Raw genomic sequence first — 9,586 nt, 5'->3', positions numbered from 1 at the left:
TGGCGGCAAGGCGGGGCCGGGCCTGCTCTGGATGGCAGCACGCTGGCGGCTCGTGCTGTCCCACCCTGCCTACAGTGTGCAAATTAGATGCCATCTTTGTTGGTGGTTAATTTGCATATTGTGCTGATTAGCCCATGGGAGGTGTAGCAAAGGTACAGTCAATTACCATGTTTGTCTATTATTAGATAGGATAGAGTATCATTCACAGGGATGTTGCATAATGAAAATATAAAACTTTAAAACACATATTTAATTATCTAAATTAGTATCTTTTAAAATACATTAAAATTTTTAAAAAAACAAGATTTTTCAGAGATATTTCTTCATTATTCAGAGAAATTCAACTCTGCTGTGGTTAATTTGAATTAACATAACCAACTCTCATCATTATACAACTCAGAAAAAAAAGACACCCTGATTTTTTTAAATTTATTTTTATAATCAATAATAATAATAATTTTATGTGGCATTAGTTTGAGATCTATTAATTTTACATACTTCTTAATAATAAGCCAAGATTATTAATCATTACCAGTCTTTATTTCAGATACATCTGACATTCTTGGTTGATGGGAGCAGTGGAGACAATGATAGCAAAGACAATATTCAATGCAAATATTTGCCAGGAAAGCGGTTGAAGGATATACTTTTTGCACAACTTAATCTGCTTAATACTGTAATTCACGAAGAATGCTAAGAGTAAACAAGCCTGTCTACTTAAGATCATATTTCACATCATACCACACTTAACCACCCAGGGGTTATTTATGCTCAGGTACCTAATGGCAAACGATTGCTTTTAAAGGTCCAGCTGTAAACTTCAGGTAAGAAATTTAAATCAGTGTATAAGCTAGATAAAAGCACTGTGTAATAAACATTTGGATGTATTTTATATTTTCTTCTAATAGCAATATCAACCATTACAAGATTGTGAGTTAACTTTTGGGTTGTTTTATTACTTCCCTTTGAAAAGTTTTTAGTTCTATTTTGAAATAATTTGGGGGATTTTTCCTCCCAGGAGTTACACTTCATAATGACTGTATACTAGTAGATATTGAGGGAAGTGTATTATAGAGGCATAAATTGAGAGTTTTTCTAAGTGTGAGTTCATTGGACCCTTTAAAAGTTGATCTATTTCCTATATTTCCTACCAGTGGAAAGGTCATTTGTTCCTTCATTAGGCACACATAACATAGGAAATAAGACTTATACTAATGTACGGTGAAGGCAAAAATGATTCTTACAAGTCACAATGGTCTTCAAAACAGCACAAGTACAGAAAGCAAGATGTCATCCTTTCTGGGTATTTTCTTTTTTAATATTGTGTAATGGATTATTTATATTTACATATTTCAACTTTATATATTTTAAATGTATATGTTGTATATATAAATGGGTTTTATGCAAAATCAAATTTATTTATTAAAAATAGGAAATTTAAAGCTTCTCAAGAAAATACTGTTGTAGCATCAATAACCTGTTGTGCCTTTTTGTACAAATAATTACAGCACATCTTTTACTATCACCTATGATAAAAAACATTTGTATAGACTAGCTTCGTTTCAAATATATTCATTTTTCTTTGAACACACCAGATTTCACAAATATATGTATCATAGTTTTAGGCAGCGCTAAGGATGTCCGACTCAGGGCTTAGGCCCACTCCCCAGGGGAGTCAGACATCCCCCGAGGGCTCCTGGACTGCGAGAGGGCACAGGCCGGGCTGAGGGACACCTCTCCCCCGCCTAGTGCACTAATTTCATGCTCCGGGCAGCTAGTCATACTATAAAATGCCTAAGCAGTAACTGAGAAAAGCAAAGTGGCTTTTTCTCCAAAGTTGTTTTTCTCAAAGTCACAATTACTGAGATTTTTTTAATTAAAATGTTTGTTTGTGTAACACACTGTACAAAGTTTCCTTTGTACACACTGCTTATCACTCATGTCCAGATACTTCTGTTAAAAAACAAACTTCAACTATGTACATTTTACAGGTCTTACTGGCTTTATTCAACAATTCATGATTCGGGCAGCATCCCATCTAGCAGATAGAAAGGAACTCAGATGAGTATCAAATACCATACCTCTAACGAAGATTTGCCTTGTAGTTGATAACGTGACATGATACACTCTAATGGGGCACTCTGTCCTGGTGGTGAATGCTGATAACTTGAAAAATAAAGGCCAAAGTGAGGCAACAAGCGTTTATTTGAGGTCAAAACAAACTGAAATCCATGGGGATAAATTCAGGAAGGAACCCAAATTGTACCCCAGTTATGGGGGTGAAGGAAAGGGGTTTTTATGAGAAAGGGAAGGGAAATAATACATAGATAGAATAAAGGAATTTCTATTGATGCTAACAAGCTAAATTACTTTTTAATTATACATGGCTTGTTGCTGATTAAAAATGTCAAAATCATCAGTGCTTGTGGTGAGGAGGTCTGCTTTCCTATTAACTTTACAAACAATTCTTTTTAAGACAATGTTGGTTTGGCTCAAGTCCAAAGGTTATTTTGCTCAGTTCAATCATTTGAAATGTACAAGGAGCAAGATGTGCAAGGGATGCGGGCTCTGTTTTTGAAATGGCTACATTTGTATCAATTTTCTCAACACAATAGGCTTTGGAGCCAAAGAGCCTTAAGGCAGCTACCATCAGTTCCTTTCTTATTTTGTTCTATGAACTTACCAAGTTACTCAGCTTTTCTGACCAATATTTTCTTCTTTGATGTGAAAATAATTATCGTTTGTAACTTATTGGATCTTTTTTTAAGTGCAAAGTAAATGACATTAACATATGTACAACACATTACACAATGTCTGATAGGTAGTGAGCAGTTAACAAATGTTAGCAACTATGAAAGGCTGAGTCTAAATGTAAAGTTGTTGTTATTCACACAGGCTAGCTGGCTTTTTGAGCAGCACTTCCCACAGAAACATGCTTGACTTAGCAAGTCTCTTCTAAAAGCTCTTATTTACCAGTAACATTACCCATCATCTCAGGCATATGTACTCATACACAGTTTATTTACTTATATGCCATTTTTCTCAGTGATTTATTAAGATAAAGTAGTAATAAATATTATACTTATTGTGTTTGTACTTAACATTTTAAGTCTTCTCCTTGTAATAATCTTATCTATTAATAACTGATAACTACAATAATAGGATCTGGAGAGTATTATTCTAAGTAAAATAAGCCAGTCAGAGAAAAAGGGCAATCACATGATGTCACTTATATGAGGAATAAATGAACAAAATAAATTGAGGAATAAAATAGATCCAGAGACATGGAAGCATGGAATAGACAAATGTCAGAGGGAAGGGCCGCAGGGCTCAGGGGGAGAGAGGTGGGGAGAGGGGGAGAAATTAACCAAAGAACTTATATGCATTTATGCATAACCCATAGACACAGGTACCAGTGTAGTAGGCCTGAGGGGAAGGGGCAGGAGTAGAGGGGAGAGGGTCAATTGGAGGGGGGGGGAGGGACATATGTAATACTTTCAACAATGAAGATATATTTAAAAAATAATAATTTTTGCTAATGCTATTATATAAAATGTATTAAATATTGAAAAACCTATAGAATTAGCATCTCTACATTCTAAGCTAATTATAGAGTTTGCATCTCTACATTTCATGTCACATCTGAAGTATCAGTTCCCAGGTCTGAGTGTGGAGTTCAGATATATAGTGGCTTCAAGAAATCGAATAGTAAGACTTTAACAATTATGAGATGCAAAGAAAGGGTTCAACGATTAAGTTAAAGAAAAAAGAATCATAACTAAAGCTAAAGCAACAAGTTGACAAGTACAACACACGTTGCCCCTAAACCTGTAATTATCATAAACTATGAAGCTACCACGACAAGTAACATTCATTAGAGAGAACGCTCTTAAGGCTATCACTGGTTTGAATCAAGCTGAAAAATAATTTGTCTTTCCTTTTTGTTTTAAACGCAGAGAAATTTGTCTGTGTCACATCTCATCAAATTTTCTATGTCAAGCCACATCATGTTAGAAAAATCCATTCTGCTGTTGTCTCTTCAGATAAGTCTCCTAGGAGTCACTCTTGGTGGGAATGTTCTGATTTGGCCAATGGAAGGTAGTCATTGGCTAAATGTTAAGATAATTATAGATGAGCTGATTAACAAACAGCATAATGTGACTGTCCTAGTTGCTTCTGGTGCACTCTACATCAAGCCCACCTCTAACCCATCTCTGACATATGAAATATATAAGGTGCCCTTTGAGAAAGAAAAAGTGGAAGAAACGATCAAGAAGTTTATTTTGACATGGATGGGAAATAAACCAACTCCTTCAACCATTTGGAGATTCTATCAGGAGATTGGCATAGCCGTCGAGGACTTCCACATGCTGAGTAGAGAAATCTGTGATGGTGTTCTCAAAAACCAAAAGCTGCTGGAAAAGCTGAAGAAAAGCAAATTTGACGTCCTGGTATCAGATCCAGTATTTCCTTGTGGTGATATAGTAGCTTTAAAACTTGGAATTCCATTTATGTACTCCTTAAGGTTTTCTCCAGCATCAACAGTGGAAAAACACTGTGGGAAGATACCATACCCTCCTTCCTATGTTCCTGCTGTTTTATCAGAACTCACCGACCAGATGTCTTTTACTGACAGAATAAGAAATTTCATCTCCTACCATCTACAGGACTACATGTTTGATACTCTTTGGAAATCGTGGGATTCCTACTATAGTGAAGCTTTGGGTAAGTAACTTTGTTTGTATTATTTAAATTAAAACAAACAGAGCTCTTTTTTATTTCCTATGATAATTTTTAGTCATACATATTGATAACTATCTCTTATTACCATTTGATAACAGGAAAGGACATAAAATGCAATATGCTTTGCAACTATACTTTGTTGTTTTCTAATTTTATGGACTTGAAGATACCAACTACATATTTTTATGCATAGCATACAGAGACAAATGCAATTTTTAAATTAGGACTTGATTCCCATTTACATATTGCATTGAAAATAGAATTCACCTAGAAACTTCAGTGGTGTGTGGGGGAAGGGGGGCCGGGGGGAGCTGAAAGAGATTAAGCTTTCTACAAGCCCATTATTAAACAGACCTTTGAGTCTATGTGTGTGTTTAAAACACACAAGTATATGAATAATCTGATCATTGTTCATAGCCTTCCTACTGTTTAGCAGGCACTCTCTTGGATAGGGAGGTACAACAAAGACTAAGATGAAGTTCCTGGCTTCAAGGATTTCACAGTCAAACAGAGAAATTAGACATGAAAGGGAATATTTACAATATGAATTGCATGGATAATGAAAATATATATAAAGAACAGAAACGATATAAAGGAGATAGGCAGTATATGACAGGACAGAGTGGTTGGTACTCTGAAAAACTTCAGAGTTGAGATGATACACAAAGAAATTTTTAAACAGTAAATATGAATTTTCCTGAAAATGAAGTGTGTGGGGAAAGAAACAGTGTGCCCAATATTGTGGAATCTAGAAATAGCACGTGTGTGGTGGGTATTATTGACGAGTCAGTATTTAGGAAGGTCAAAGTATAAGGTGCAGAGGTATGGGGGGAAAAAACACTTTGAAGATGTCAAGAATGAATGAATTACATAAATATTTTTCTTTTTTAAAATTCATTATTGTTGAAAGTATTACATATGTTCCCCTTTTCCCCCATTGACCTCTCCCAACCTGTCCCCACCCCTCAACCCAGGCCTTTACCCGCTTATTGTCTGTGTCCATTGGTTATTCTTATATGCATACAAGTTAATTGTTTGATCTCTTCCCATCCGTCCACCCTCTCCTGCCTTTCTTCTGAGGTTTGACAGTCTGCTCAAAAATTCTATGTCTCTGGATCTAGTATGACATACAAGATACTTTTCAAGGCTTCTTGTATGTCATGCTAAGCATCTTGATTTGTATCTAACAAGTACTGGGAACAACCTGAAGAGATGTTTTTTGACTAGATTGCATCCTATATAATAAAAGCCTAATGTGCTAAGTGTCCAGTCGTCTGTTCAACCAATCAAAGAGTAATATGCTAAAGATATGCTAAGGCCACTCAACTGCTCACTATGATGTGCACTGACCACCAGGGGGCAGACAGGCAACCTGTTGATCAGTCGCTACGATGTGCACTGACAACCAGGGGGCAGATTTTCTGACCTGTAGGTTAGCTTGCTGCTGGGGTCCGGCTGATCGAAACTGAGCGAGATGGGTTGGACATGCCCTGGAACCCTCCTGCAGTCCCTCCCCAGCTGGCTAACCTCCTGCTTCTCTCCCTGGCCCTGATCATGCACTGGTGGGGTCCCTCAGCCTGGCCTGCACCCTCTTGTAATCTGCAACCCCTCAGGGGATGTTGAAGAGCCAATTTCAGCCTGATCCCACAGGCCAGGCTGAGGGACCCCACTGGTGCACCAGGCCTCTAGTGTTATATAAAACACACTAGAGGCCTGTTGCACGAAGAGATTCGTGCAATAAGCCTTCCCTTCCCTTGGCTGCTGGCACCAGTTTTCCTCTGGCACCCGGGACCCTGGCCTTCGCTCTGGCTGGGCTCCAGCCAGAGGCCCCCCCTCCCCAGCCGTCAGGCTTCGCTGCTCTGCTGATCCCGGGGCCATGAGGCCTCGTGGCTCTGCTGATCCTGGGGCCCTGAGGCCTCACGGCTCCACTGATCCTGGGCTGTGAGGCCTCGTGGCTCCTCTGATCCCGGGCCATGAGGCCTCCTGGCTCCGCCGATCCCGGGGGCGTGAGGCCTTGCTGCTCGGCCGGCTTCGGGTACTTTTGGTGATCATTTTTTGCAATATATACAAACTAGAGGCCCGATTCACAAAATTTGTGCAAGAGGAGGCCGCCCTTCCCCCGGCTGCTGGCGCCGGCTTCCCTCTGGCCGCTGGGACCCAGGCTTCCCTTTCAGCCCCAGCTTCATCTGGAAGGTCGTCTGAAAGGACCTCTGGTCTAATTAGCATATTGCACTTTTATTATTATAGATATCAAATCATTATGCTGTATACCTGACATTAATATATGTCAATTATATCTCGATTTAAAAATAAATAATTTAATCTCTTTCTCATCCCTTATAACACTCTCACTAATTAGCCATCAGCTTGTTTTAATTTTACCTGATAAACAATGAATACTAATTGAACAGTTTTTATCTCCTAAAAATCATTTTGGTTAACTAATATAGTCCTTTCAGTAGTAACCCTGTTTGAGATGGGATAAATAAGAGTAGGTACAAAGAAACTTACTTTTTATGGTCACACATGTAAGCAGAAATTGTTTTTCAAGAGTCCGCTTTCCTGAGTGTGTTACTATGTATTCCTATCTGCATTATTTTTCTAGTTCATAAGCTACTTCAGTAGTACATGCTTTTCCCACATGTTTCCTGGAGTGATGCAGTAGCCTACAGTCTAACATTTGTCCACTCTAGGTACACATCTGTCCATCCTATCCAATAAAAGACAAAAAGGGTAATTGAATGTACCTTCGCTACACTTCCCATTGGCTAATCAGGGTGATATGCAAATTAACCGCCAACAAAGATGGGAGGGCAGTTAAGGGCGACCAGGTTAGCAGGGGATTGCAGTTGGGGGTGACTGGGCCAGCAGGGGAGGGCAGTTGGGGGCAACCGGGCCAGCACTGGAGGGCAGTTGGGGGTGATTGTGTCAGCAGGGGAGAATTTAGGCATAGATCAGGCTGATAGGGGAGTGGTTAGGGGATGATCATGCTGGCAGGGGAAAGCAGTTAGGGGCAATCAGGCAGGCAGGCAGGCGAATGGTTAGAAGTCAGTAGTCCCGGATTGTGAGTGGGTTGTCCAACTGCCGATTTAGGCCCGATCTCATGGGCTTAAACTGGCAGCCGGACATCCCCTGAGGGTCCCAGATTGGAGAGGGTGCAGGCTGGGGCTGAGGGACAGCGCCTCCCCCTCCCCCCGCCCAGTGCATGAATTTCATGCACCGGGCCTCTAGTCCTATCTAATAAAAGAGAAACATGGTAATTAGCCGTATGGCCGCTACCCTTCCCATTGGCTAATCAGTGAGATATGCAAATTAACTGCCAACCAAGATGGCAGCCGGCAGCCAGGCAGCTGACGCGAACAGGGAAGCTTGCTTGCTCCAGTGACGGAGGAAGCCAGGTTCCCCGCCTGCCTTGCCGGCCTCTCAGCTGCTCTCTAAGAAACATTGTAACAAATATAGAAGCTAAACCAAACCTCAGAAACCTGCTTTAGCCAGCCAGGCTTCAGCCAGCAGGACCGCAACATTGTTTCAAATACAGAAGGTAAACAAAGGCCAGATACCTGCTTTCAGCAGTGGAGGTCTCATAGCTGGAGTCGAGCCTCAGAGCTAAAGCTGGCCCAGAATAAAAAATGCAGTATTATGGATTTCATCTCTCTGTGCGGACACGTTCAATCCTATTTTAAATGCAGGAAAATTAACTCAACAGTTTATCAAGATTCATATTTAAAAGTGGAGGCCAAGTGGATAAATTTCATCAAAGCAAACCAATCTAAGTTGAGAGTTGAAAAATACAGTGGTTTGATGGGTTGTCTCAAATCTAGATCTGAAAAGGACAATGTGCCGATTGGTAAAATGATAATACTTCCATCATCTTTTGAGGGTAGTCCCAGAAATATGCAGCAGCGATATCAGGATGCTATGGCAATTGTAACGAGGTATGGCAAGCCCGATTTATTCATAACCATGACATGCAACCCCAAATGGGCAGATATTGCAAACAATTTACAACGCTGGCAGAAAGTTGAAAACAGACCTGACATGGTAGCCAGAGTTTTTAATATTAAGCTGAATGCTCTTTTAAATGATATTTGTAAATTCCATTTATTTGGCAAAGTAATAGCTAAAATTCATGTCATTGAATTTCAGAAATGCGGACTGCCTCATGCTCACATATTATTGATATTAGATTGTGAGTCCAAATTACGTTCCTATAATTAATTCCCTTTCAATGTGCACGAATTTTGTGCACCGGGCTACTAGTTGTTTTATAATTACCTACAGTATTTAGTCAGAAACATGCTGTATAGGCTTGTAGCCTAGGAACAATAGGCTATACTGTATAACCTAGGGTTGTACTAGGCTACACCATCTATGTTTGTTTAAATGTACCCTATGATGTTTGCATAACAACAAAATTGCCTACAATGCATTTTTCAGAATGTATACCCATCCTTAAGTGGTACACGACTGTACTGTCTTCCAAAAGTGCTATACCAATATACATTCCCACCAACAGTGCACAAGGGTTTCCTTTTCTCCATATTCTCGTCAACACTTATCTATTTTATAACAGGTGTGAGGTGATATCTCATGTGGTTTTAATTTGCATTTCCCTGATGATTAGTGATGTTGAGCACCTTTTCATGTAATAGTTGGCCATTTGTATATCTTCTTTAAAAACTTCTGCCCATTTTTTACCACATATTTTTGCTAATGAGTTGTATAAGTGTTTATATGTTTTGCATATTAAGAACTTATCAAACCTATGATTGGCAAATATTTTCTCCCATTCAGTAGGTTGCCTTTTCATTTGTTGATGGTTTCCTTTGTTGTGCTGATGCTT

General features: G+C 39.4%; 1 protein-coding gene across 1 annotated transcript in view; it reads left to right on the top strand.

The window, feature by feature from the left end:
* The window catches only part of LOC102248077 (UDP-glucuronosyltransferase 2A1), a 12,718-nt gene extending 7,985 nt beyond the window's left edge, over positions 1-4,733 (top strand). Inside the window, exon 2 of the mRNA XM_005859268.2 lies at positions 3,957-4,733. Coding sequence (XP_005859330.2) covers positions 3,993-4,733 — 741 coding nt within the window. The 5' untranslated portion in view covers positions 3,957-3,992. The remainder of the gene's footprint in view (positions 1-3,956) is intronic.
* Positions 4,734-9,586: the final 4,853 nt, after the last annotated feature.

The sequence above is a fragment of the Myotis brandtii genome, unplaced genomic scaffold (genome assembly GCF_000412655.1).
Source record: "Myotis brandtii unplaced genomic scaffold, ASM41265v1 scaffold1237, whole genome shotgun sequence".
NCBI lineage: Eukaryota > Metazoa > Chordata > Mammalia > Chiroptera > Vespertilionidae > Myotis > Myotis brandtii.
This window is presented reverse-complemented; position numbering and strand designations above follow the sequence as displayed.